Source organism: Necator americanus, chromosome III, assembly GCF_031761385.1.
Source record: "Necator americanus strain Aroian chromosome III, whole genome shotgun sequence".
Lineage (NCBI taxonomy): Eukaryota > Metazoa > Nematoda > Chromadorea > Rhabditida > Ancylostomatidae > Necator > Necator americanus.
In genome coordinates, this window is record NC_087373.1 from 36,548,070 (window position 1) to 36,572,939 (window position 24,870).

At 38.1% G+C, this 24,870-nt stretch overlaps 2 protein-coding genes across 4 annotated transcripts; both read right to left on the minus strand.

Moving 5' to 3' along the window:
* Nucleotides 1–1,610: 1,610 nt before the first annotated feature.
* RB195_012101 (uncharacterized protein) lies at nucleotides 1,611–14,347 on the minus strand (the record flags this gene model as incomplete). 3 transcript variants are annotated; one of them, XM_064193802.1, is made up of 28 exons in its annotated part: nucleotides 1,611–1,735; nucleotides 1,800–1,953; nucleotides 2,010–2,186; nucleotides 2,747–2,826; nucleotides 3,227–3,366; nucleotides 3,531–3,581; nucleotides 3,843–3,889; nucleotides 4,635–4,736; nucleotides 4,875–5,013; nucleotides 5,092–5,231; nucleotides 5,428–5,517; nucleotides 5,607–5,777; nucleotides 5,873–6,098; nucleotides 6,207–6,371; nucleotides 6,526–6,648; nucleotides 6,887–7,000; nucleotides 7,070–7,190; nucleotides 7,274–7,356; nucleotides 7,584–7,680; nucleotides 7,743–7,890; nucleotides 9,069–9,200; nucleotides 9,591–9,720; nucleotides 10,009–10,208; nucleotides 10,298–10,422; nucleotides 10,840–10,934; nucleotides 11,749–11,876; nucleotides 11,932–12,117; nucleotides 14,234–14,347. In XM_064193802.1, 28 exons carry the CDS (start codon nucleotides 14,345–14,347, stop codon nucleotides 1,611–1,613), a joined length of 3,603 nt encoding a protein of 1,200 aa, XP_064051383.1. The 3 variants fall into 3 exon arrangements, with proteins under 3 accessions (XP_064051383.1, XP_064051384.1, XP_064051385.1); XM_064193801.1 differs by lacking the exons at nucleotides 1,611–1,735; nucleotides 1,800–1,953; nucleotides 2,010–2,186; ... (1 more) ...; nucleotides 3,227–3,366; nucleotides 3,531–3,581 and having other exon boundaries at nucleotides 3,788–3,889; XM_064193800.1 differs by lacking the exons at nucleotides 3,843–3,889; nucleotides 4,635–4,736; nucleotides 4,875–5,013; ... (17 more) ...; nucleotides 11,932–12,117; nucleotides 14,234–14,347 and adding an exon at nucleotides 3,697–3,758.
* Nucleotides 14,348–16,879: 2,532 nt separating this feature from the next.
* On the minus strand, nucleotides 16,880–24,358 carry RB195_012102 (uncharacterized protein; the record flags this gene model as incomplete). Its single annotated transcript, XM_064193803.1, has 19 exons — nucleotides 16,880–17,080; nucleotides 17,511–17,687; nucleotides 17,747–17,847; nucleotides 18,018–18,112; nucleotides 18,356–18,453; nucleotides 18,511–18,579; nucleotides 18,635–18,766; nucleotides 19,028–19,161; nucleotides 20,142–20,268; nucleotides 20,508–20,583; nucleotides 20,639–20,756; nucleotides 20,834–20,981; nucleotides 21,043–21,168; nucleotides 21,808–21,940; nucleotides 22,061–22,205; nucleotides 23,026–23,179; nucleotides 23,293–23,425; nucleotides 24,121–24,235; nucleotides 24,334–24,358. 19 exons carry the CDS (start codon nucleotides 24,356–24,358, stop codon nucleotides 16,880–16,882), a joined length of 2,307 nt encoding a protein of 768 aa, XP_064051386.1.
* Nucleotides 24,359–24,870: the final 512 nt, after the last annotated feature.

Consider the following 24,870-nt stretch of genomic DNA (forward strand, 5'->3'; position numbering starts at 1 on the left):
CTAACTGTTCACCTGCGAGACAAACTACAAAAACTCTTCCTTTCCTTCTTCTCAGCACAAAACCAGTCAGATATGTTTAGAACGGCATCAAAAAACAGTACAATTGCAGCAGATAAGCACTTTCTGTGCGAGAGCACCTTCAGTAATCAAAGAGTCGTCAGAGGTTGAACGAGAACCGCAACAACTTCTTATTTATCTTCCTCATATTCTCTACTACTTCTGCTGCCTAATTTATCGTAGCAATTCTACAGAAGGGGGAAAAAAACGAAATGAAACTCGATGCAGCTGCGTAAGCGGCTGCGCTCGAAGCGGCGTGGTGGAGCGTAGCGATTAGGATCCAGTGAGGACCCTTGCTGGCACCATTTACCGCTGCAGTTCGCGATGGTCCCACCTCGATTCCAACCGCTGTCTCCACCGCGCCGCTTTCGCAGTTCTAAAGTGCTTCACGTTGATTTTGACACGATTGTGTACAGATAATAATAATAATAATTCCAGATAGAGTTGCGCTCACTGATATAAACAACTGATGAACTACCAAATGGTCTGCATAGCCGCGCAACAGTAAACGAGCAACAGCGGCCAGTATCCAGTATCATTCATCCAACTGAATGAACGTTCTCTGCCGGATCAATGAGCATAGGTCGGATAAATCGCTGACAGTCGCCGACGATTCAGTTTCTATTGTGCTTATCCTCCCAAATAAAAATATAATGGATACGAGTCAGATGATATCAGGTTATTGGTACAAGAGAACTACTAGAAAGAAAGTCCATGCTCAAAGAAATATTTAAAAATCTTCAAAATAAACCTTCCGAAAAAAAAAAAATCCGTGCTATAGCTAATCCAAGAGAAACAAGAACGCGAATAAATGTCACAAAGTGCATCCGCACACAAATGCATAAAATGGATTCCGACCATCGAGGAAACACAGCCTATTTTCCATACGATAAATCTTTATTGAAATCTTTTATTATTCGTTGTAGCACGTTAACTCATTGCGTATTTCCCACTCCTTCCACAACGATTCAAACGCAGCTGAACGTCGGTTAGAGCGGAAAAGCTCAAAAACAAAAATGTGGAGATCCGGCAATTCCTACTACCTCTATTTTCTATCTCTAACTCTTAAATCTAGCGAAAACTAAACGATAAAGCTAGACTTACTGCCCATATGTAATTCTGAGGAAGAAAATGGAGATTGCCTTCAGGAAGGGTACTCAACATGTAGAACTATACAGTTAAAATGGAAAACACAAAAGAGAATTGTGACATTTCAATGTAAAGGCATTCCACTTGGTTAAGAGGTAAAACCAGGTAGTGAATTCAGTTGGAGTGACAACAGGTAAGTAACGAAAGCGATGAATTGCCGTAATCATGTACAGACACTAATTCAGACCGAAAAGTAAGGAAAAATACTAGTTGGAGTCAAAGTCTCAAACAAAAATATTAAATTATCAATTAGCATAGCTGTGGCAAGCTGGATACAGACCATCAAGAGAAGTTTCACAGACAAGGTAGCCCATGAATAAAGAAATAAATAATTTTGAAGTAATCCACTCTAAATTCATTCAAAATTAGATCAAAAGGCTACCACGCTTTAGTGGTGATGAAGATCAATTCATTCGTATAATATCCATATTCACATCATGTCTTTCAATGCGATCAAGATTTGACCACCATTCGGACAGAAATTGTAGCCGATGAAAGAGAAGAAACCACGGTGAAAATGATGTTGGTTCTGAAATCAAATACTTTTCGAATCGGGACTTTGCGTAATCACGCCGTAACTACAAACCACGTACCTGATGCAACCCATGTTGCTAGTTCTTTTTCATCTACAACTCTCACATCACAAACTTCAGACGAGTTTAGCTGGATTCGATCCGGTGACAAGTTACGTGTGACTACGGCATAGTCCAGCTCATGTTCACCCCATAACGAATCTTCCATGATTGCCTTAAAATAATCGTAAGTTTTTTTAGTGCTACCTTGTATAAATCTCACATCTTTACCTTGTATAAAAACCGTCCCATGACTCGACATTTCTCCGGTCTCAAGTCAACCACACCGAGTTCATGTTCAATCTTTCTTACCGCAGCAGAAACAACACCACGAGCTCCATCAACCTCTGTTGGCGTGAATAGAGGGTGACTACAGCAAGTGTTGGCCCATAGTAGTGGGAAAGTAATCTAAATTTGAGGCAATTCAAAAAATAATGATGTGCTGTGTACTGTATTGTATTCTTAACAAAGATTAAAACATTAGGAGAAACGAATTGCATTATCGTTGGCACCTAATGCAGACTCCACTGTAGAATCATTTACTGGATAGTGAACACTAACACTCTAAAAATTCCATGACTTCTGAAATATTTTCGGTATCCACCCATCTTAAATTAACTCAATCCAGCACACCTATGGCACTATTTCCCCGGAAGTGACTTCAAAGTCCTTGCCGAAAGTGTGCAAGATTGCTTTCATAGATCAACGCAGGAAAAATCCAAAAATTTGGGAAAATCGCTGGACGATTTACGCGAAACATTGTATCAAAAACATGATCAGTTCATTTAACCTATAGCGAGGAAATTCTTACTAATATAACAAACTGAACGATCTGTGATCTTTAGAACTTCTTTCGCACACTCTATACGAACATGTTTTCCTTTCTTTCCTCATACAAACGCACTGTTTCAACTTTGTCGTTCGATTTACATATTTGGAGTGAAGTACGTGGCTCAAAATTATCTCACCTTATCAGCGCTCCTCTTCTGCAGTATAAGTTTTTTATCCGGAGTAAAAGCGAATAGACTAAACGCACGATGTAGTCCTACTAAAATAATATTATTAATTCATCGATTCCTACACTAAGGCAAAATACCGTGATATATTCCATATTTTCTATCTTTTAAAACAATGGATCCATCGAACAAACCACTCGAATGTGAAATTTACAACAACAACCCAGTTTCTCATTTGGTGCCATGAAAATCATTGCTTGCAATACAAATCTTGTTGTTAGAATTTTAAAACCATAGCGACAAGTACAAATACTTCATTCAATCAAAAGTTTTGATTCTATTGCTGAAATCTAAGAAGTTTAAACTATGTGCTGTCTTATCTCACAAATTACACAAGTGTTGTGAAAAAACGGTATAATTCCTAGAGTAACGTAAGTTACGAATTTTTAACATATGAAACTAAATAGTCACTTAGAAGCGGAACACACTTACAGGTCTCCACACGATGTGCATCTCCTTTCGTTATTCCCCCGATAATATTGTCCTGCTCATCCACAGCTATACATTCTTCAGATAAATATCCTAATTGTACGGGATCGTAAGTTTGAATCAATGGTTCTGGCCGTTGTAGCCTAAAATTCGTGTATTGTTAACACTTGATACTACTAAAAAAAAAGAAGTGACAACAGCAAGGAATTTACAGCCTTAATAATAAAAGAAATGGAATCACAACCAAATGATTTCAGTTGATCTGAACAAACAATTATAACAAAATAAACTAGCGAAAAGAACATGCCTGATCGCAGACAACGACAAAAGGCGTTTTGCTACCGCATTCATCAAGGTACTGAAAATAAATATAACACAAATTCTAAAAACAAATAATTGGACAAATGTCAAGGTACAAGATATACAAAAAGTGGTTCTCCAACTTCGATCATCTTCAAAACACAGTTATTAACAAAGATTTCATTTCAGCATAGAACTTTTCATAATAATTTACCAGAGAAATGAAATGAAACATTTGAAATGTAATCACACAGTTGATCCGTTTCATGACGATGTAACTCCTCGTCTATGTAATGCTACACATGCTGGACTACAAAACCGCAGTTCATTGTACTCGAATCCTGATCCATTGTACGCAACACCACACTGAAAAAAAAACTGACTGAAAAATAATAAACATTTGGGATAGTGTGTTGAAATAACACAAGAATTTAATGAACCCCTAGATCAGAATTTAGCAGTAAGAGAAGTAGAAGTAGTCATTCCTCGTTAGCTGATCAAGAAAACGAGAAAAAAGGCAGCCTTAAGAAAGCTTACAAAGACCAATAAAAAGTAAAAACAGAATTTCTTAGCGCTTTCTTAATTTGGCGCGACCTATCATGCGTTCTACATATTTTCACATAGAGACATGGATCCATTTTCGGGAATTATTGTGGGGGAGTTGAGACTGACCAAACATCTGTTACAAATATGGCAAGCATAGAATATGAAGCGAAAAAAAAAAGAAAAAGTAGTGGAAGATTTCTAGAGTTAGTTTTTTTGTGATCGAGAAATTCACAAGTTATTACTGCTGGTCACCGTCATGATTCAAAGGTGACAGCACAACTTGTCACAACTTGTAGTCCTAGCGCAGAGAAGTATATCGATGACAGCAGAGAGAAAATTAAATAAGCAAGATTTCTCAGCGAAGCAATCAAGTGATTCAATTTAAAAAAAAAACTGAGCATAGTTCAGAGGACACATAAATAGTAGTTTCCTAAGAAAAGAAATATTGCCACCGAGAAATAGATTTTAAGTAAAAAACAGAGAACAAGATTAAGCTGTTGTGAAAAAAGCTCAAATGGGAAGAATTTGAAGAGTTTCACTCAGAAAAAGAAGAACACAGACATACTTGCACGCATCGTGGACCGTCGCAGAGCTTAGCAAGTCTTGCTTCAGCAGCAGCTGCACGTTTTTCCCTGTCCGACATTGCAAGGAATGCTGCACGAGCAGCCTGTAACACATTAAAATTCAATCACTTCAACAAGCAGCTCTGAACTAACAATCAGCGCAATTAAACTAAAGTCCATCATAATTTAGATTATTGGATCCTACATTGAGAGATGGGATGAAATAGATGATTGTTGCATACCAATTCCTCAGCTTCCTTCTTCTCTGCTTCTTTCTTAATCTTTGTTTTTTCTTTCTGTCTTTGTTTCTTTTCCTTCTTCTTCTCTGCTACTTTTGCAGCTTTTTCATCGTTCATTTGAATAGGCTCAGGTATATGACACCTATAGTGAAACAGTTTTAAACATCAACCGAAAATTAGTCGTTAATTATCTTTGATGCAAACATGAGCACCAACACACCTTGTCCAATTCCATTTGTCTGGGTGTTCCATCCGAAATTGAATGAAAATATGTTTCACTGCTTTACTGGGCGACAACGCGTATGCTACCATGTCTTCTTCATTCTTTATAGAGGGATCGCAACCAAGCTCTAGTAGGTACTAAAAAAATCCACATGAAAAAAGTTTTCTGGAGCGCACCGCCTATGGAATTCACAGTACTGCACAGTACGTGATTCACAGCACTACTAAGAGAGAAACAGAACAGAATGAAGCAAATAGGAAAGAAATACAAGGATTTAACCTTCTCAAATGGCACAGGTTCGACTTCCTACAAAGTAGACACAGAAAATCTTACCTGGAGGACCTTATCACAGCTGCTTTTAGCAGCTAGATGAAGAAATGTTCCGTTATCAGATAATCGAAATGAAAAGAGATAGTCAATCACCTGAAAAAACACCAATTTATCATAAACTTTTTAATTAAGAGTACAAATGGGAAAATCTTCAAACATGTCTCTTAGTAGAACGGGCTCACCTCTTCCCTTGCTTCTTCACATCTTCCATCAACGAAAGACCTAAGAATGTCCTCATTGTTATCCCTTATTAGGGAGTACAGTTCTCTACGAGCATTTTTGTCCAAAGATGGCCATTTGTCCACATCTTTTGGCTTTTCTTGCACCGGAGCCACTGGTTTCAAGTGATCACTCTTAAAAAAACCTCACATAATCCATGATCCATCTCCTTTTCAAACCAAATACTACTAGTGTTACAAGATTTCCAAGAAATTTTCAAGTGAGTGACCTTTTTCTCCTTCGATGGGACCTCGTCCTCCTTTTTATCATCATCAGGATTCCAAAGTTTATCATCTGTACGTTTCTTTTTCGCCAGAATTTTCATCCGTTGTTTTCTTCTAGATCTTTCCTCCATGAATTCGTCCAATGCCCCATGGATTGTGACAGAACTCAATCGCTCCCATACTCTTCGTACCTCGTCTATTAGTGGACGCTTTGTTTCAAAGGGTATTGTTCTAAAAAGGAACGAAAAAATGGTAATATACAACCATAACAAATTCAAAACATATCTATCACATTTAAAACTCTGCTCTGCTCTGAAAGTGATAGTTCACAGCACTCACCTCAACCTGGGATCCTTCCTGTCGAATCCACCTTCGTTTACTTCATGAAATATTACTTTCTGATAACTTGCACATCTAATAAAAATCAATGGAGTAGCTGAGAGAAGATCCGTCCATGTTTGCATGACGTTCATTATATCTTCACATAAGGCCCGTTCATTGTACCTAAAGCACAAACACAACTAACATGTTTTCTCCGCAAAACACGACAAATTTTCAAATAACACATCATATAAACCGAGAAGAAAATGTGGGGAAACTTCCAGAAACCAAAAATGTGAGAATAGGGCTACAACGTTCTTCAAAACCCCTAAAATACCTTCTCAGTGCGGCTCCAGCAGATCGTGCAGGACCTTTCGCTTTGTCATTTGCGGTCTGTGCTCCACCTTGTTTGGCTCGAACTACGTAACGATGGAAAGCTTTGTGCGCAACCATTTTATCACTAAATACGGTAAAAATGAGCTGTGGGGTAGCGTTGACATATGGCTATATGGAATCCTCGGCATGGACATGGCTATATCTAGGCTATATGCAGCTTAGGTATCGAGCTTATACTCAATGGATTCAGATTCAAATTTCTGCGAACATGATGGGACAGCGTAATACCGTAGTACTACAGTAATGCGTGACCCAATAAATCGGGTAAGGGGTAAGTAAACATATCCATCATTTTCACTCACTTTTTGAATATAGCAGCGGCAAAATGACCGCCGGCTAGAAGAAATATGGCGCAGTCTACCGGTCTTGCAAACATACTGATCGAAACTGTTGTTTCACCAGGACGTAGAAGACATCTAAATACACAGTAAGCCCATTATTTAACCGGCAGTTTAATTACTACAAGGAAAAACTGTTATACTCACTTGTACATAGAACACACATCACCATTATGAACAAAGTAAATATGGCTAGATCCGAGTCTCAGTGGAATATCGTCACAGTCTGAGTCATCCGAATCAGAAGATGATGACATTGCATCATCAGCTGAAACAATATTCTGCATATACAGGCGGGCTCATCAATAAATTTTAATGGATAAAATCAATATTCGGCCATGTGTTACTAACCTTTCCTCTCCTCTTCTCTTAACTCTTCGAATTCATCCTCGCTCAACGGTGGGCGGCCTTTCAGCGCAAGTTTAGCATTATATCTAAAACAGTGTGATTCCCATAAGTGTTAATAGCTAAGATCAACCGCATGCAAAAATTATTATTTTTTTCTTTTTATTCCTCAGCAGGTGACCGCTTAACAACTGACAAGAGTCCACGAAAAAAAAAAGAGCCGTTTTCCATTTTTTTTTCTAAGAAATCTGTTATGATATCCTTAACATCCTGAAATATTTGAAGTATCAAAGGACTCATACGTGTGATAGCATACCTATGCCATTGGCTTCTATAGTGTCCTACAATAGCATCTCGATCTTCTTCATCCAAACACCATCCACAACACGTACATTTATGTTCCTCTTCTGAATCTGAAGAAACCACATTTTCTAAATGTTCGCAATAATAACAATCTGCTCCAAAATGCGCTCACCTAATGCTTTAAAAGGATCGAATTCCTCGTAAACCTTCTCCTCATAAACATGAACCGGTTGTTGCTCCTCATCGTTAACTTCATTTTTTGCATTTAGGTCCTCAATGACCCCTGTCTGCCATCGCACATCGTGCAGCGAAATAGAAGCCTAATTTCAGATGAACAGATTTATTATTAACTGATTTATGTCGCTGTTTTGGGGCGACACTATAACATCACGACAAATGCTTTTGTAATATGTCATGTTAAACCAGACAAGTTCCACCCCTCAGATCTTATGTTCTCCCGAATTGTGGGTAAATAAATCGCGAGTTAAAACTGTGAAAAATCGATATTTACAATCGACTGGATCATTACGCAAGTCGAATGTTTGTACGAACGCAAATCCAGCAGCAGATATAGAAATAAGCAGAATCTGCAACAAAAAATAATGTCAATTATAGCGTGCAAACTGCATACCATCCACTGAACAAAATCAATAGAAGAAAAAAATGAACATAGCTAAAGAGACGTAGCATACAATAGAATAAATATAATAGAAGGAAAATATAAGGATGTGAAAAAGAGGATCTAGAATCTAACAGCAATCACAACGATAACAGTAGGAGGGTTCGTACGTAAAAACAACTCGTGTAGAGCTATTTGATGATTCTGAGAGTGATTTCGGTAGAGGGCACCATTTTAGCGACCCAACAACCAAAAGTGCACGAAAATCAATGAAACACGTATAAATCTCTGCAATACTGAGAGAGAAGAGAATGTAGAGAGTAAATCTACCACTGAAAAGACTAAAATTTTGATGACCTCACTGCATCCGCACAACAACGCCATATTTTTGATTTAAAAAAGTATGGCTCTCCTAATCATTTCCTGCAGCGAAAGAGTAATGGCTATTCAGTCAATGTTGTAAACAACTAAATATTACCTACTATTCAGAAGATTTAGCTTATTCGAAAATACGATCTTATTGACACAGGCGAAGAAAAAAAAACTTGCCAAACGTGGACGTTGCCTATCTTCTCAGGACTAAGCAAGTTATTGTCCAATGGATCACAAACAAAATAACTCACATTATGTTCGAGTGTGCACCTCTTCCACAATCACTCCCATAAACCACAGAATAAGTGAAAGACACAAATTATTGCTGTAATACATGTTTGTCACCAGGACTATGAATGGGCTTCATACGATACACTATACAAGATCGTTGAGCGTTAAGGGCGACTTAAACACAAGATTCTTAAAATAAGGCCTCTAACAAGAGCACCAATACTAGTGAGCACTTCGTGGTCGCGTCGGGTAGTGTGTGACTGCTCCAGCGATCACCTCCAACCATGCATTCAAATCATCAGAGTTCGACGCACAAATTCGATACACGCTATGCCGACCTTCGACCAGTTTACCCGTCTGTTCCGTTTTACACGCTTTTATTCGACCATCTTCGGAAAGTGAGAAAATCTGAAAGAGGTTATTTTTATTTCTTATTTTTACTTCTTCCAACTCTCCGGCTTCAAGACGGCAACATTTTTGATAATTTGTGAGGTTATATTTTTTCAATATGTTGGCCTAAAGTACTTTCCAAACGGAATATAAATTTCGATTATATCACAAATTAACAACAGTGTAGCAAAATGTCCAGAATAAATAAACAAACAGCAAATAGCAATAAAGGATAAATAAAATTTGGCTAAGGTTTCCTCGTATCGAAACGACTTAATAAACTAAAAATAAGAGAAAAGAAAAGACCAACTAATCGTTCAATATTGGAAAAAATTTAAAGGAACGTTAACTCACTGTAAAAATTGATGTTATAAGGAAAATATCCACAAGAAACGTAAGAGAGCTTACCTCGAACATAAACGGCCGAGATGCAGATTCAACTCGTCGAACTCCTACATTCTGCAGCGGAATAATCCCGCGAGGTTCCTTTTCAGTGGTTTGATCAAAGTAATACAGGCAAGAGTCACTTAGGACAAACCTAAAAAAAATGATGATGTCAAAAAGAGCTGGTCTACTCTTTGTCTTTCATCATCTTTCAACCACCATGCTCAGCCACTTACAAGCCTTGAACTATAAAATAATGTCATCTTAATTTCTGAAGCAAATTAGTGAAAAACAAAAGGTAAAGATAAGGGTGATGAAGGGAACAAAAAATAGGTCAAAAAAAAGAAAAGAAAGTCAGACTCAGAATTTGAAGTAAAGTCAGAAAAACCGAAAAAAAAACCCACACAGTAACTTAACAAGCTAACGGTCAGAATTAACTAACCATCTCCGCTTCCATGAAAGGGGACCAGATATGAACTGACTGCTGCTCTGCTTGTAGAGCCAACCTTCTCGATCAGGATGAAGGAATATGTTATCTAATCGTGCTGCATCATCACACGGAATTTGGAACTCCTTCGTACGGATCGAGTCGAAAATCTGCGCTAACAGAGCGGTATTAACCGATCCAGCTTCAAGCAGCTCCTGCAGCAAGAAACTTTGAGAAAAATTCCTTTATTTTTAACATTGAATGTCACTTGAAGAAAATATTCTAAAAAATCTCTAAGAAACACCTTATTCATATTCTGATATCGTTCAAATGTTGGCCGATCCTTCACATTCGGATTGTGCAGTAGTGTGTTCAGCATAATACATGAATAAGCAATTGTGAAACATGTATCCGCACTATCGAAGACTCCTAAAATGCGAAGGATAAAAAATATTTGATAACATCATTCAGAAATGCGATCATTTTTCTTCACTTTCCACTAAATTTCAAGCATTCATCGCTTAGAAGTCTATTTATGACCAACTATTTATATCGTAGAAAGTTAAGTGAACAACATGTAACAAAAACTGTCCATTTCGCTGCTTCGTACAAGGACTAGCGAGAAGTTGGATTTTTCAAACTATCAATTTAAACGAAAACTGCAGAAACTACTGAAGAAAAGAAGAAGTCCAACCCCAAAGAAAGAAGAACACAAAAATGTGCTTTCTCTCACTTAGCAAAACATGCTCGATAATATATTCATCATTTAATTATAATAGCAATAGCTTTAGCTAGCACGTCGTTCTTGATAAAAAAAAAAGAAATATTACAGAGAAATGTTCAAACCTTCATTAGTCGCTACATATTGCTGAGCAAATCGTTCCATAATTCGATCAATCTTTTGTGATTCGCCTGGAAGTCGAAATGACCAGAGGAACGCTCTATAAACACAAAACGTATTAACAATATCAGCATGACAACCTAAATTTGGACATGACCAATGCAGTGAAAAACAATCGATTTCTAATGAAAAAAGTCAATTTGTGAAGTTCCCCAGCACACATGGTCGGCGTCAAATGCGTTCAACCAAGCGGGCGCTACGCGCTTGCCGCAACGCTGCTTGACATGGACTCTCGCCCGAGTAATACTGTACATACCTTCACGCTTTAAAAAATTTGAACAAATTCACCTCTATCCTTGCCACGAAACTCAAATAAAAGTGAAAATTAAAAAGATAGATAGCAAATCATACTCTTCTATGATAAGATCATCATAGAAAAAGCTTCCGCTTCTTAGTTACTTAACTCTTTAAAACTGAGAACTTTTCTCGTGCACGAAATGAAACGACACAGCTCCAAAGCAGTTGACCTATAGTTCTTATATACAACCTATAGTTTTCACCTAGCCTCAACCTGCCTCCCCTCCTTCTACTATCGATACTCTCAAGGACTGAGTGGCCTTCATTCTCAAACCCTAAGACATCGGCACCAATATTCAAGGAAATCATGTTTCTCGACGCCATTCCTCTATTTCATTCATGCTTGACTCCCTTTTCGAACGCAAACAATATCTATGCTACCGTTCTTCACAGAACAATCATCTTTTAAATGGTTTTACGTCAGCGCTACATTTTTTCCCCTCATGAGAAATAACCTCTGTAATTGATGACAACACAGCCCCAAAAGAAGGAGACAGCAATGTTTTGCAAAGCTGGTTGAGAACCAAAATCGATAACCCCCTCAAAAAAAAACTAACCTTAATGCGTCAACTATAAACATATTCTGGAATGTGTGACAGAGCACAAATTGGTCCAGAACCTCAAGACAAAAAGGGTCATGGGATCCGAGCAGTTCTCCTATAGCAGTTTTTGATAATCCTTCGCCCTAAAACAAGATAATTGTTTTGAACGACCTTTTTAGGAAAAAGTGAATCACCCACCTTGAATAGCCATTGGGCAACAGCTGCCGGTTGCCTACTCAGAAGTCCTCGATCAGTTAGGTATTCAATGCCTCTCATTGGGTCTTGATTAAACTTCTTTTTTCCAGTGAATATGAGCTTGTGGCGAGACCTTGAGCCTTCATCAACGTAGTACAAAGACTCAAGTTCTGCATCAACATCGCGAAGCTATAAAAAGCAAAAAATGTTCTCACAAAACGAAACCGAAACAGAAATTAATTTAGAAACCCTTTTTTAAACCCTTTCGTCTATAACTCTCTGTCGAAGCAAGATTGTCACCGACCAATAGTACGCTAAATTGAAGTTCTTATCCCTTTGTTCCTAGTAAATTACACTACCGCATTATCATACCGTATTGTCACGGCGAAAGAAAGAAATAGGAACACAAAGAAATGGCCTAATTTCTTACATTCAAATCCGTCATATTAGCGAGTAATAGTGATAAAGTGGGGCAGGAATTGAGGCGAAGGAGCCAAAAAAAGAGAGATGTCCCTCGACGAAGCAACGCCTCTACCTAATTGCATTCGAACGCGGCTAATGGGAAACAAACATGATCACACAAACGTTGCTTACAGATTAGTTTCACCAGCGCAAAATGAACCGAGACACAAAAAAAAAGAAAAGGTTAGAAAAACTTATCCCTTGCAGAAAGCTACTGTTTGTAAAATGACGTAAAAAAAACGACGTCGTTCTTAAAATGTACCGTGGAAAGATATTAAACAAACGAACCCAGAACATTCGAGCAAAAACACCTGTTGTTGTTGACTGTTTTTTTTTTCTAAAGCATCAGAACCAAATATGTAAAAGTAGCGCGAGAACTCCATCCACAAACTAAACGTTGTACTTCCAAAGAACTGACAACTCCTAAGTTCACCGATCCAAAAGCAGTTTAGTTCGATTTGATCTATTCTGGTCGTGATGAACAGGCATTCATTTCCTTTCTTGGCATGAGTTCCGCATCAATTTCATGTTTGTGGATGCGAAGACCAAAAATAATAGATTGATTGCACCCTGGGGGCTTTTAGCTTTCGAAATGCATACACATTCTTTGAGAAACGCCCCTTCATCCGTTCACGAACAAGAACAACCGCATTGAAGAGAACATTTGAGTAGGAATGCTGTTCAACATATGGAAAAAATGTCAATTCATTCCAAGAACTATTATGAATTTTGGAAATCCTGATAAAAATCGAGAGTTGGAAACAGTGAGACGCCATTTTAAATTACTTTAAAGTTCTTTCCTGAAGAATCCTAAATAAAACGGTACTATATACTATTAAAAATAATAAGAATGTTGAATTTTCAGACCCTAACCGCTTCGCTAATCGAAATTTATCGATAACTTATTTCTAGACCATTCTAAGTCTCCATCTTGCTTTCAATTTATGACCATCACAACTGTCTCAAAATGCAATAAATTCATGAAAAACATTCTTAAGAACTGGTCCTCAACGAAGTTGAAACGGAGTGAATATGACATCTTCCAACTTGAGATGCAAATAGTTCCGTTATCATGATCCACATAATGACTAAAACATCGTACAGAAAAGTACATGACAAATAGCAGAGAATTACTCACTAGTTAGTCATGCAAATGGCATCTATAATAAAACATATTTGTTAATGATAGCGGTTTTATTAAAATGGGTCTTTCATTCTTCGAAAAAAAAGTTATTGTGTACGACTAGTGTTTCGCGTTCTTGATGCTGGAAAACGTCGTGTGGATAGTATACATAGTCGAAAAAGCGACTAATAGAATGATATTAATTGAAAGACTGAAGCACCTGCCTAAATCAATATGATAAATTCTTCAGCAAAAAAAGCAACGATTAGATCAGAACCAGAACATGGTGAATATCTTGTCGTATATATGAATTTTAATTATTTCTCGAATAGATACTTGGCAGCAAGTACTGAAGTATCCAGGAAAAGAAGAACGAAAACAACGATGCAAAAAAAGTTGTCCCATGTAATGAATTCGTTTTGGTCAACGTCAAACTTTAGCGGAACAGGACACTATGAGCGCTCTCATTCAGAACTTGACAAAAACGCCATTTTTCAAAAGCAGAAGCTGCGTTTTGAGTAAACAATGAAAACAAGTATGGAAAAAATCAAAAAATTAGCAGAAGAAAGCGAGAAAGGATAAGAGAAGTAGTTTTTTTTTGGGCGTACCATGGTAATTCCTTTACAAACATTTCCAACGAAACAAGTATATTATTTTCCATATTGTAACTTGTGACAATGGACAGAAAAAAGAAGATTTTTTAAAGAACAAGCAATGTACCTCATTTTTTATGTGTTCAATCTCATCCATGAGCTCCATTTTGCGTTTCCGTAGGCCGCGCAGCTGCCCCAACTCTTCATCGGTGAGGTCAACGGGATTGAATGCACCCGCCATGACGAGCTTACATTCACCGCATGCACTTTCAACACCTAATCATTACTCCAACGTAGAACTAAGGACTGAGAAAAGGATAACATAAGGAACGAAAAAGTAAAATAGAACTGTAAAAGAAAGGAAACTTGGACATAAAGGAAATAAAAAAGTAAGGAAGACAGTTTTTCAGGACAAAAGTAGAAAAGACTAATGAAGATTTTACAGCAAATAGCTAGCAAAAAAGCAGATCCAAATAAACATTTACATTTAGGAAACTACTGAGAGTTCTAAACAGCTGTGATGTGGGAGCGTCGTATCAGCATGCGGGATGCTAAATGTCGCTTTTTTTGTTTTTTTTTTCCTAGGATCGCACAACATGGAACAAAAACAATCGTCCGGCTAAATAAATTTTAAAAAAAGCTCGACATGGCACATCATTCGCTTCCATTGTCCAATTCATAAAATTAGTTTCAACTAGCATGGAATGAGAAGGCATCAAAGACGGAACTCAAAAAAAAGTCCGTGAACGCTTTCTTAAAGCATTAAGCAATGACAGCAGTCAAATCTTGCACGAAGAAACTAGCTCAGGATTAGAACGAGAAGAATTTATGGAAGAGGAATATATGAGTGAGAACTTCTTTTTAGAGTCATAAACGAGTTCAGAGATGTACATAAGAATCCAATCAAGTCATGAAGAATCAACTAGGAACTTTGAACATATAGCACAACTTTGCCAAAGAAAAATTAGCCACCGAAATAAATGTTTCAAAAAATATTAGTTTGAGCATGAATTTTAAAAGACAATGGAGTTGCAAGTTGGGATTAAACCACAGAATTTGCAAACGATAAAAGAAGATGCATTCGACGGAAATTACTTGGAAAAGAAATCAGTTTGACAATAGTTTAATGGAATCACTGGAAGTCTTCCAGATTAGGGAATGAAATCCCAATCTACTGGACAATCTACTGGAACCGAACTTACATAATTCACAATACTAGTAAGAGAAAAAGGAGCAAAACACATCGAGTCAGAAAAATCATCGGTCATCCATAATCTTACACATGCAAGCGGAAATTCAATCAAATCACATAAAATGCACCAAAAACAAACAAAGGTATTACGTACGAAGAGTGAAAATCAACAACCCAGGAATATCCGCTGAACATCTGTGCCGTTGGCGAGAGAACAATGCTGACACGACTCGTCGTCAGCGGTAACGGGATGCGTCAACGCGCATCGCGCTGACACATATGCCGCGCGCTGTGCTCTTTTAGTAAACTCACTTACGTTGGACTAAGTTTTGGTGCTGAATAACTTTGTTATCCGATGCTTATACGGAACATTAACCTGAGGTTAAAAAAAAAACCCTCACAACTCGGAAAAATTTCCCTCCGACGTCGAATAGTTTAGTTTATTTGTCTGGTTTAACATGGCATATGCACTTTTTTATTAACAAAACTTCGTACATATTTGTAAGTGAATGATTTAACTCACCTTTCTTCTTCTTTTATACATTTTATCACACGTGGAAACCTGTAAATTTGCCAACGATCTTTGACCTCTAAGGAGAATTCTCAGAGAAATAAACTTTCGAGAAAACAAAACAAAAGAAAAAAGAACAGGAATTCTAGACATGTAAGAAACAGTTATGTATTCGACAAGTGAACAGAAGAAGAATATGGAGAACTTTTATATTAATTGCACAACGATTGCACCTTCTGTCAACACGTACGGAAACAACGTTGGTTCGCAAGCATTGCGCAACATTACGCAATAAGTTCAAAAGTCAACGAGTCATTTAGAAGAAATGAAGTTATACATTTAAAAACTACGAGGAAATGCAGCAAATGGACATAAAGGCTATCGTAACCTTATTTAAAGTCATGCAACAAACCTAATTGAAACAATAAACTAAACAACTTCAATAAAATCTACACAATTTACACAATTTTAATTTTCATGAAAATGAGCGGAATACATCAGTCATAGGTTAACAAATTTGCTTAATAGACTCCGTTCACTCAATTCCATACTATGTTGAGTAGTTCAATGTTAAGTATGTTAAGTAGTAATGATTTCCTCAGTGCAGCTTACTTTGTGGAAACAATAGGATACGAAATGGACATAAAGTAGCTTTTTTTCCACATTAATCCTAATTTAAATCTCCTAATCCATGATTTTGAATATTCTTAGAAGCAGAATGAAGATGTTGAGAGCGATATCTTGTTTAGCCAATCAAATCGGAAACGAAGTAGTCCCTAACACCTCGAAACACTGGTTTTTGAGTTTCTTTGCCCGTCTAATTACAAACATATACTGGGAAGGCTCCCTTTCCAACATTCTTAACATTCCACAGGAAATTATTGTTTTAATTATTCTGCAAGAACAATATTAGCCGTAAAATATCAACAACCTGTCAAGCAACCGGATTCATGAGATACTGTTTATGGTTACAAATTTTCTATGTTTCATCAGGTCTATCGGTACATAAAAACAACAAATACTCGAATATCGCAGCACACCAACGCTGTCATCGCGTCGTCTCCGTAAATTCACCGTTCGTTCCCCTTTGTGGTGTTTTCTTTGACTACACGGAAGAATCCGTTGTTGTAGGTGAGTAGGTTCATTTTCACCTTCCTCATCAGGAACGCTGTCACTGTTTCAAGCGATGGTCCTTGGGCTGATGGTGAAGAGAACATACGGTAAATTCGATGCATACGTTCTGCTTTTACTTCTCCGTTATCATGGTTGGCCTAAAAGGTTTTGATGTTAAAAAAAAATGGCAATTAACTCCTACTCTTTAGTAGTCTTCAGTAAAAAACGATGAAAAAGGATAGTCTCTGGCGTTTCAATCCACATGGGATACGCCAACGCATTTTACTGTAACTCGTAGAGGAATGGAAGGGTTGGTTGACACCAGGGCGGTTTCGAGCCATCGAAAAGCAACAGCGGACGTCTTAGCGTCTGTTCTACCCGCGCCTGAGCTGTCAGTATAAAACACCACTAAATGCTGTTAAATCGAGAACAAATTTCCCGACATTTGTCAGAGCAAGAAGGAGCTAAAATACCGATTAGAATGAAAATATTGCACTAAGAATATAAATTGTACGAAGAAAACAGTTGTAAGATTGACTACTGGATTTTCTTCCTTGTTTTCATCTTGCCTAGTACTGAACGACTCACTATAAAGTTCTTCGTATAACTCCAGTACTGCTCCAGAGCATCAATTGCATCTGCTGTCTCTTCGATGGCACCCTCGTCTTCATCCGATTCATCGTCAGCAGCGCCTCTTGAAGTGGCCAATAGACTAGGATTCGTTACTAGCGACCATTCTTCTGCTGTAGCGCCAGTTGGGAGGTTCTTAAGAATAAAATTAAAAACCTCTTGGACATTGTTCAAAATCTTTGGCGAAGACAAACCTGTGCCAGAAGCCCTTGGGTTCGCCACCATTCCAAGCGTCGACGAGCAACCCCTTTCGAAATGGAAAGTCTTTCCGCTACCTCTGCTACCGTCCAGCTCTCTGAACTCAACTAGATCTTGAGCATCCAAGAATATTGCACCAAATTCAGATAATTTTTGAAAAAACTACGTGAAAACTTTTTTTTTCGATCTAGCCAGGTAATGAACGGTAACCACTGTAATGAAACTTCAAGGAAATTATGAATCCAGAAATTTGAAGGGGCAATATACCTTTTTCTAAGTACAAGTAAAGTACTGCTGCTGTCGGATTCGGAACAACTTTGTCTATTTCCACATCGCCAAGCTTTAACGTGACTTCCACGCATCTAAAATAAAGAAAATGAGTTTCAGTAGCCGGTAGAGGAGATCTGTTTTATCAGAGTCCGAATACGCTGGTGAAAATTTTTGTTAAAATTACCTATACTAACCTTTAGCATTTTCAGTACATTTCAATAGAAGGAAGCAAGCTTCAAACTTAGTAAGGAAAATCATTCATGGAAAAACCGCTCTCGAAGTAGAATTTAGCTGACTTTCTCATTAAAATAATTATTCTAGGTCGGAAAACGCACCCGACCGCTCTCATCCACTGTAATTTCCTGGATTCTTTATGATCCATGAACGACTTCTCATATTCTGTCAAAGCTTCCTCGAGTGCTTGGGGAAACTCCTACAAAAACAGCAACTACAAATAATCATAAACAATTATCTTTAGTTGAAAACATACCGAAACTGTTTCCGAAACGATTTTCGGCCAGAAATGCGAGGATATCACACAGGCTGACACAGGGATACACTACAGAGGTAAAAATAAATCAAGTTGTAAAATCCTTTGATAAGCGCTGTAGTACCTTTCTTCCAAGGGCTGTTCTGTCAATTCTTTGACTATCTCGAATGTCTTTGAGCATCACCTCACACTGTTGTAGCTCACCTTCGTTGAATCGAAGTTTGAGAAGGTCAAGGTACCGTCTTTCAAAAATCGGCTGAAAATTCAAAGAGTTTACGTAATTAACAGCGCTCCAAGTAGGTTGTGGATCGGCACGACTTTGTAGATACACAATAAAAATGTTTAAATGGAAAAAAAATCGCCTCAAACCGGCTGGGTTTTTTTACTGTTGACTTTTTCGAACTTATCTTAAGTTGAGAAAAAAATCTGGTTTCTTCATCCAGGAACATACTGTGACCCACACTTCACAATGCAAAACTAGAAATTCCACAATGAGCTTGAAAATTTTTAAACTCACGTCCTTTGTATTACTACTGGTTAATCTTTCGGCAAGTAATTGACGATATTCCTTCACAAACATTTCCTTACTACCATAAACAGACACAAGCATGTTAAACACATCGGCCGCTTGCCGGAAACGGCCACTTTCACCTGTAATTTAGCATATACTGATGTTATAAATGAATATATATATATATATATATATATATAGAAAATACTACTGTTACGTGAAGTTCTTATGAATTCTTCACAAATATGTTTCTCCCACATGAAATTCGGCTGCAGTCCATTTGAAGTTAGAGGAAAAGTCGCGAGTTAACGAGGACAGAAAAGAGTTAATGAGAACAATAGAGAGCATACTCTTCTATGCTTTGGGAAATAGTAACTCTCATAGAAGGGTCAAGAGTTGCCGCGCGCCCTAAAGTTGGAGAAGGGGAGAGAAGTGGATAAGGGTTGAGCTGTTCACTTATACTATGCAGCTAGTAACATTTGTTTAGTGAGTCGAGGCTGCGTCAGAAAACAACTTCCCACTATCATTTCAAATTTCACCCGAAAAAGATACATGTGCTCCTTCAAAGTCTCCTCTATGATAATCGTTGGTAAGAACAAAGTGGAAGGACGTTCATTTACCAATTTTTTGGTGTATTGTATTTTACAGAACAGCTGGATCCTGTCAAATTTCAATATTTGAATAGACTTTTGTTCAAATAAAACCGGGAGAATTTCCAAGTTATGTGTTGTGCAACTATAAATCTGTTAAATCGTCTATAAATAAAAAGAATCAGAAAGTTGCAATTAGCCTTTCAGAAACAGAAATTGGAATCAGTTTCACTGAGCGATACGCGTCCTCAACGCATGTCATCATCCTCAAAGTAATGGTCATTATTCCAAGTTTATAAAATACATGAGAAGTTGGACTGGATGAAAACGCAGCAGCCATTCAGAAAATTTAGAAAACAGTCTTCACCTTGATTACAGTTAGACGAAGAAATCCGCGGGGAGTGGGTAAAACATAGCTGTACTACTTGTCAGAATAAGTGGGCATAGAAAAACGAGCTTCATCACAACTTCTAGCACACAACTGCAGATCATCACAACTTTACGGTAAAAGGTTGGAGGGTAAAACTAACCTGGAGTCGCGTCAATGGGATCAGGCGTCCAATGTCTCCATTGCGATAAGTTCATAGCTTCCGGAAGGAAATCATCGTTGGCTCCAGTTAACTCGTCTTCATCCACAATAGTCCCACATCGATTCGCCTAAAAAGGTATTAACTTAATTTCCTATGCGAACAAGAAAAAGGTTCGTGGCTCTTTGAGGCATTTTCTACCACTGGGATTTTTTTTTATAAAAGATCAACTTGAACTGTGTTGCAGGCAAATGGCAAGTACTACTTGACAGAATAAAAAGAATCAAAATGATATATCGAAGTCTGCAGACAAATTGAATGTTACAGCTGCTGCAGGAAAGATTTTTAAACCTCTTTTATTAGACATACCAAATGCGCTGCCAAATCATCACGTTTCTCCGATGTGATGTAGTTGATAATTTGTCGTACAGTATCAGGGCGTCTTCTGAAAACTACTTATTCAGTATATAAAAAAAGGGACATAAAAAGCACGAACACACTTCAGGTATTCTTTTATTACTTTGCACACTCGGTGCATGATGACACACGATGGATCGAGCTCTCTGAGAGATTCCACACATAAAGAATAACCATTAAGGATTGTTGGTGTATCCACAGCTAAAAAAAAATAAAAAGGTCAAAAAATTCTCATGCATCTCTTCAAGAGTCAATCCTGTTCGCCTTTTCTAACCCACCGATATGTAATAACTGTGACTCAATGTCATCTATTAGTGTGTTCACCAGCTTCTCTCTACCATATTCTCGTACGTTGATCATGCAGTTCCTTAACGTTGAAAGCGTAGGATATGACTTCGGAAAATTAACGACAGCCATGTCATATATCTGAACGGTAAAAGAGCAGAATCAAACACTTAATTAATGTCTTCATCCCAAACAAACTAACCTGGCTAGTGAGGCGATCGATGATGGTCTTTCTGAGAAAGTCCTTGCCCCAGTCGCTGATTTGACTTAAGTCATTTTGGTCTGGCAATGGGACGGCACTCAGCCAAGTCCACAGAACCTCGTATATCTATAACAAGAGAAATTTAAAAAATGCTGTCGCCTTTAATTGAACGTGTGAATAGCAGGTATAAAAGTACTCAGCAAGATTTGCTGCAACAACGAAGCGATTAGTCTGATTTAAAAGCATCACCCCACGAATCTGGGGTGGTGCGGGTTTCAGGTGGGTTATGAATATACGTGGTCGTAGATTATGGAGAGGAGGATGATTTCGCCCATTTCTTCCTAATTGCCGTAAAAAAATGGTCCGGAAGATGCGGCGCTTTCACAAGGCTGGCGTGCTCCAACTCGTTGTAGAAAATAGCGCGCCGGAACGCTCGAAGCCGTATCTTCAGGGCCGTTTTTTACGGCAAATAGGAAGACATGGATGGAATCACCCTTCTCTCCATAATCTAAGACTACGTATATGCATAACCCACCTGAAATCCGCACGACCCCAGATTCGTGGGATGATGCATTTAAAAGCAGAGATGGAAGATTCAATCAATGCACAGATTCATTAAAAAATCGGGTCACCAAGATTTCCAATCAAACATCTTATGGCAGCTAACGAAATCAGAGAACTTTCTATATATTACCATCATTCCCAACAAATTTTAACACGAGCCTTAGTCCCCTTCCAAAAAAAAAAGGAAAAAAATCTGCTCACCTCTTCCATTTGTTCATTGGTTAAGCCACCAGTTCGCTCCAGAATATGCTCTATGTACGCTTTTCCTACTTTGACATACGTGGCGTGAATCACAGCAATTATAAGCTGATTCAGTTGAAATCGACCTTTGACCCTGAAAAACGCTGGCAGAATCTTAAAAAAAAAACTAATGATTGTTTCTAAAATGCAACATTATGGTTACGTGACAGTAGCAGTTACACAAACCGAGGAAAAATTCGAGCAAATATCTTACATATACTCTATGGTATCACGCATCGCGTTAGCGGTAGACCGTCGTTTCTCGAGTTTACCGGATCTTTTCGAGAGGATGTGATCGAAAAAATCACCCTGTTCAAGGGGATCTCGCCTGCACGTGTTTGCTTCGACCACGTTCATACCTAAAACTAGTGTAAAACTAAAAACAAACCAACTAAATAGGTGGATTTACGTAGGCAGAAGCTAGTAGCCACAAATTTTGAACAGAACTGGGTTCACAAGGCAATGATAATGACTGATTTCTTGGTGGGGTATCTCAAGTAATATAACGGTGACTGCAACTTTGTAGGGCGGGCGTGGTAACTTAAAAAGCCGACTCACTTTTGAAACAGACAAGTAAGTATGGTACAAATTCGAACAGCAAGGATAAAATAAAGAATTCAAAAAAAAACCGAGAACTAAGATCAAAGAAGCACAAGAAGCGGTCGTAGCACATCCTTAAGAGGTTCCGCTGTCTGCACGATCGATCGGAGGTTCAAGTCCGCCCTAGAGCCAGCCAAGCTTTTCATCCCTTCGGGGTTAAAAAATTGGTATCATACTTGTCTGAAAGGATAAAAACACTGATTTGACACGTCGGCTAGACCTCCAAGTCATTGTATAGTAAGACGTTCGTAAAGCTTAAACTATTCTGAAATGAAGTGGACGTAGTGGCGAATCCCAAGCGGATAGATTAACGCGAGACTTTATCCTTCACAGATTAAGATCAAAGGTGATCATGGCTGTTCCTTGGTTGAGCATTTATAAGCCATATTCTTGGACAGATAGGTTAAGTCAGTAGTGGAGCTTCCACTAATTTCACAGATCAGTCAATTTTTCTCGACGGCTTTCTAGCACGAAGAAGCATGGCGTGGTTAAAAAAGCCTCTTCGAAGTCATCAGACGTGTCTCTGCTTTAAGCTTCACAAAATGAAGCACTCATGGAACGGCAAAGTCAAGTACTCACATCGAATAGAAGTAAAATGGTTGATCATCAATGGAATTAGCCTTCTAGTCAACTCAGCCCAATCATGACGAGGAAAAAGTAGATCAGGGACATGCCGCCAGATTTCTTTGTGAAGGTTCTCGGAAGCGAAATCGTGAAAAACGGCGGCGAGCATCTAAATGAGCATCAGCAGTGCATATGAATTTCCCTTTCATAGCCAAATATTAAGGACAAAGAACAAATCGTTAGGATGCTCAGAAAAAAAGCAATAAGATAAGAGCTTCCTACCTCATCAATGCATTCTTCCAACCCACAGAGTCCGGATTTCACTTCGTCAGCTAATTCTTTATTTGAGAACTTGGAAGGTAATCCACTTAACCAAACAAACATATGCGGTTTTAAAGTATCCGCTATGAACCATCTGAAAAGTAAAAGCTAAAACAATAAATATTCTGGGGTAATCCCTTCTCCTAAGTTGATCAAAGAAGGTGAAATTCAGGCTAAAGATTTAAAAAGAGCATGAAAAGAGGAAAATCAAGACTTGAGTAGAATTGCAATTACAAATTAAAGTTAGAACAAATAATATGTTAGACAAAGCATTGTCGATACTGAGCTTTGCTTGAAAAGCATGATCTATAAGCTATGACCCATATCTACTTCTAGTAAATGTTCTAGAGTTTTCGATTTCGTAAGAGACCGTAAGGTCCCATATATAAGCAATCAACCTCAATTTACCCTACAAAGTGAATCCTTAGAACTCCTATACATACGTGCGATAGGGAGCGATAGGGGCGAACCCTCCTCAGGTGTAGGGGGTTTAGTACATGGAGTGCAGCTCGTGTGAAAAGGGTCCTTCTCGCCAGCCGTCCAAAAGTGAAGGAGGTCCTTTCCCCAATCGTTCAAAAGTGAAGGGGGTCAGAGCACCGGCTCCGAGTATCAATCAACCTCAATCACGAGTAGCAATCAACCGCATCTATGTTCTTATATATATATATATATATATATATATATATATATATATATATATATATATGTTCATGATAATATTATATTTAAGAAAAAAGAAAGGCTTAAACATTATAAGCATGAACCGTAAGCCACAAAAGAAGATCTCACCTCACGTCTGCAATCGCACTCGCTTCCCATGCACGTCCACCATCAGCACTACTACCGACTGGAAGCTTCAACAGGAATTCTCGCTTTCCGAATGGATTCTTTACTGCTATAGATCCTACAGAAATACACGTAACGAAGATGATTAGACGAGTAATCCCGTATAAACTCTAGATTTGAAAACACAGAATAAGGTCGGAAACAGGAAATACGTACTTTTCTCACTCGAAATGTCGTTCATAACCTTGTCGTTATCCAATATTTTTGATATGACATCCAAATTTCAAATAGCAATGGAGTCTGAAATCGCTATATGAGAGATCTAATCTAACTAAAAGACTAGCTAAGAGACTCGAATTACGGCAAAAACTGCTACGAGAAAAAAAAAAACACTACACCGATCGTAATTTGAAAGAAGCTGAACCTTGATTGACCCATTGAATCCTTCTAAATAATCACCATCAAAATCTAAACAATTTATGCATGTACATACTAGCACTTTGCAAGTACATTGCGAAAACTGTAAAACATTTTGACAAACGTCGCTTTGATGTAGTGTCCGTAGTGAGTTAGCTCAGCAGTTCTCAGGACGTCTAATTTGAAGCCAGGAATTATTTCAGCGCGTTCGGGCGGTTCATTTGATCTACTTGAACATCTGGATCAGGGTATGGTGTTGCAAAGTTTGTCCATATGATTTGGAGAGTAACAGAAATTCTCGATTTGGGTGGGAAGGACCGCCCACTATACCTAATA